The sequence below is a fragment of the Cryptotermes secundus genome, unplaced genomic scaffold, assembly GCF_002891405.2.
Source record: "Cryptotermes secundus unplaced genomic scaffold, Csec_1.0 scaffold274, whole genome shotgun sequence".
Classification (NCBI taxonomy): domain Eukaryota; kingdom Metazoa; phylum Arthropoda; class Insecta; order Blattodea; family Kalotermitidae; genus Cryptotermes; species Cryptotermes secundus.
The window spans coordinates 64,030-68,546 of record NW_019735463.1 but is presented as its reverse complement, the minus strand read 5'-3'; the positions used below and the strand labels follow the sequence as shown (position 1 = coordinate 68,546).

Below are 4,517 nucleotides of genomic sequence, written 5' to 3'. Positions count from 1 at the left end.
AGATGAATACATATAGGATATTGGTGGGAAAGGCAGATGGAAAGAGACCGCTGGGAAGACCAAGACGTAGGAGGGTGGACAATATTAAAATGGATCTTAGAGAGAGATAGGATGGGATGGTATGGAATGGATTGATCTGGCTCAGGATAGGGACCGCTGGAGTGCTCTTGTGAACACGGTTATGAACTTTCAGGTTTCATAAAATGCTTGGAAGTTCTTGAATAGCTGCACAATTGGCAGCCTCTCAAGAAGGGCACAGGTCCATGAGTGAGTGAGTGATATTTTAATCAGCTAAAATGAAATTTGGAGTTACGGTCACTTTAATCCGATTATTGTAAACAGGTTATGTGAAAACTAAATTAGTTCCGATATTCCACCGCTTGATGACGCTTGTGATTGGTTCCTGAAGGAACAAACGTTGACGTAAATGTGACGTAATGCTTTCAAGCGAATACAAAATAATCGATGTTGTCGAGGCGACATTGCAAACAGGTGATGCTTTCGTGCGGAGTATGGAGGAATCGTACTGATTATACATTTTAGTTTGTAAATTTTCTAGGCATTGTCACGACTATGAAATGAAGATATTTAAATTTCTGACTCTCAGATAAATATATTTGTATAATCGGAATTAACTTATTTTACTCTTTGTGTGTGAAGTCAATTTTTGTGCAAAATGTCTGCTGTTCGAAAAAGACGTCTGGACACAGCTGACGATTCTGAGAAGGCTCGAGAGACTGAAAGTGATCAGGTAAGTCTATGTTAATTTGTGATTATGAAGTGTTTTTCATTAGTTTCTGCTGTAATGAAATTCTGAAAGCTACTGACTAGCCACATTAGAAGCTGTCTCATCTGCACTTGTGATCGTGTAATTGGGTTTATGTGCGTAAAATTATTAGTTAGAGCCAGAATTTTTGTACGAATCTTACATTGTTTTTACCCGACTTTCCTTATTTTCATAAAATGAAAGTAGGCTTAGGAGATCCCCCTGCTGTCTCTGTATCCCCCCCCCCCACTGTACAATTAATATTTGAATGTCTGAACCAATCTTTACAAAACTTCGTATGCATATCATGGCGCCTGAGCCCATCTCAGTCTGTACTTCATAAATCCCTCTCCTCAGTCTGTGTGTCTGTATGTGTATCCCTGTATCATTGTTAGGCAGTTGGAGGTGTCGTTTTCTCTGCCTTCTGCATCATATCAAAGTAAAGTGGGAGATTAGTTCTTCCCAGAACTTCTTGTTTATGCCAGGGTATCGTATTATTACACTGGAATTAAAACCTTTCTTAACTGGTTGTGATTTTTTGTTATACAGTTAGTGTTTTTATGTGTGGCAGTATTTAAACTGAATTTGAAGACTTTATGTCGGCCACGTCACCGCTGGTGGGGGGAGGGGTGTCCTGCATAGCGCAACACGTCACAGTATTATCTTTTTGGGGTAATGCCCCTCATAATGAGAGTGTCTTAAAAATTCAAAAAAGAATAATAAGAGTTATATCTGGTTCGGGTAGACTGGATTCATGCCGCAGATTGTTTAAAAAATTACAAATATTGCCACTTCAGTCTCAGTACATTTTCTCTTTACATCTTTTTGTCGTTAAGAACAGAAATTATTTTATAGCTAGTACTGATATTCATGATATCAACGCACGTTATAATCACAATTTATATTTACCTTCTACAAATCTGTCAATAGTTCATTCTTTCATTCATTTCCTTTATTTTCCATATATCCATACAGGTAAAAAACCTAGGATGTGGAAATAGTCCCTTTGATAATAGATGTGTCCAGATACATATAATAAATTACATAAGTTACATAATTAAAATCACATACATTAGTCAATTAACATAGATAATAGAATAAAACCCTATTACAATAATAATTAATAAACATAATTTAAAAAGAACATTACTATAAAAACTTAAAATTAATACAATTTCACTCAAATTACCCAAATTAACTGAATTAAATGCATTACAAATTTACACACTTATGACCACCTATCTTTCCTTCCTTCTTTCTTTCTTTCTTTATTTCATTTTCCCATAAATCAAAATACATTGATACAGGACTTGTCATATACATACATACATATCCTCCACTTTCCATAAACATCCATACAGGCAACAGACCCAGGATGTGGAAATAGTCACCAAACACATACACAAAGTCACACAAGCCACACAACGAAGATCACCCACATTAACTATCTAACACATACAACAATACGAGGCAAAAAGATAATATCCTGATTAACAGACATAATTCACAAATAACCACAATACAACCCAAACCAATACAACCCCTCACATCTCCCATACCAACTATATAAAAATATGGCGTTAAAACATTCAAATTTATATACATTTTTGATTAAAATACTCATTTAATGCATAAAAATAGTTAGCATGTAAAAATCTTTTTAGGGAACGTTCAAAAGATTTCTGGTTATTAGATAATTGTTTGAGCGCTTTAGGCAAATGATTGTAGATTTTTATATCTGAATAATATGCACCCTTTTGAAATTTAGTAAGAGAAGTACTTGGTGCAAATAGGTTAATATTCTGTCTGGTACCAGTATTATGTACCTTCATATTTCTTGTAAACAAATGTATGTTATTTATAGTGTGTTGTATCAAGGAATATATGTATTGAGAACACAAAGGCAGAATTTTCATTTCCTTGAAAGAGTCTCTACATGAATCTCTTTTCTTTAATCCCATCATAATCCTTATAACTTTCTTTTGGATCATAAAAAGATTTGTCATGTATGAAGAATTGCCCCAGAAGATAATTCCATGTCTCATCACAGAATGTATATAAGCAAAATAAATCATTCTTAAGCTACTTAATGATATCATAGGCTTAACTGTTCTCATAATAAAGCAAGATGAACTCAATTTAGTAACAAGGTAATCAATATGATTCTTCCAACACAGCCTATTATCAATATTTAGGCCTAAAAATTTGATACACTCTAAGTTAGTCGGTAAATTTTGATCAATATTATTATGCATATTATGATCCTCATAGTTCATTAAAGTGAACTGGAGAGTGTGGGTTTTATGAATATTTAATTTTAACGGATTGGTTCTGAACCATGTATTAATATTGCAAAATATTCTGGTCATGGTTGATTTGTAGTCAGCGTATTCCGGATTAGTCACTTTTATACTTGTATCGTCTGCATATAAGAATTTGTTTGTTCCATTAATTGAAACCTTAGTTATATCACTTATATACAAGAGGAAAATAAGTGGGCCAAGAATTGAACCTTGGGGTACACCAAATTTTACTTCTGCCCAACTAGACGAGCTATTAATACAACTGTTGGGGCCAAGGGTTACTCTTTGATATCTTCCATTCAGGTAAGATTTAATTGAAGGCACCAAACTTACCAGTTATTCCATAAAACCCTAATTTTTTGATGAGTATATCATGATTGGCACAATCAGAGGCTCAATGAACACACTGTCTTGATTGTCTCTCCTACGGATAATATAATTACACTAATTTATAGTGGTTCTTAGTGTTTTCATTTGTCCTTGTACGGTTTATGAATGTATATTTTATTATCTTATGTTCAAACATGGTTGTGAATACGTATATATTTTATTATTTTATGTTTAAACATGACAGATTCTCTATCCAGTAGGTTGATTTGACCTCATATGGATTGACAGAATGCAATAAATAAAGTAAAGTAGAGTAAAGAAGACTTATTAGGTAACAGAAACATGCTAGGAAATAATTTTTATATCTTGAAGTTATACAAAGTGTCACTACTAAGTGGTTAGCACTCTGTCCTATACTGGAGGTACAGGGCACAATTGAGCCCAGGAACCGACTATCCACCTAGGTTTGACATGGTTCTCTTCAGCCCTTACAGTCATCCCATAATAATACCCCAAATAAGTAATGACTGCTTCGACATCCTATCTGATTCATAATTCGTTAATGATTCTATCATCTGATGCTTTATAGACTGAGTTATTGACAGTGCCATAAAATAAACCACAAAGAAACAAGCATTCCCAAAGTTATGATTGCTTAAGGTTAAAATGGTTATTTGGGCTATCATTTCAATTCATATCTGTAAGAGATAACTTCCTTCTGAAATATTAAGGACTGTCAGACTGTTACTTGTTTTTGTGAATTGCTGTAAGTATTTAGCAGTATTTATTTATTTAAATCATATCCATGGATATGTACATGTATATGTACATACAGTAGAACTTGGTTATAACGTCATCAAAGGGACCTAAAAATAGTGTCGTTATAAACGAATGTCATTGTAACCGAATGGGTACTTCCACAGTAGCCTTATGTTAGTCACGTAAAAATCTACCAAAAACCGAGTTAAAATGTTGCATTTTTAGTGAAATACGTAGTTAAGTACAGACTAACGTAACATTAACGTGGAATTGCCCAAATGTGTAATATCAAAGACATATTACAGCGCTTTTCACTGACAATGCACACCGCACTAATACTGTATATTAAAGGTAGGCCT

General features: G+C 33.9%; 1 protein-coding gene across 1 annotated transcript in view; it reads left to right on the top strand.

The window, feature by feature from the left end:
* The first annotated feature begins 473 nt into the window (after nucleotides 1-473).
* Nucleotides 474-4,517, top strand: part of LOC111869313 (phosphatidate cytidylyltransferase, photoreceptor-specific) — a 40,813-nt gene continuing 36,769 nt past the window's right edge. The window contains exon 1 of the mRNA XM_023860725.2: nucleotides 474-751. Coding sequence (XP_023716493.1) covers nucleotides 677-751 — 75 coding nt within the window. The 5' untranslated portion in view covers nucleotides 474-676. The remainder of the gene's footprint in view (nucleotides 752-4,517) is intronic.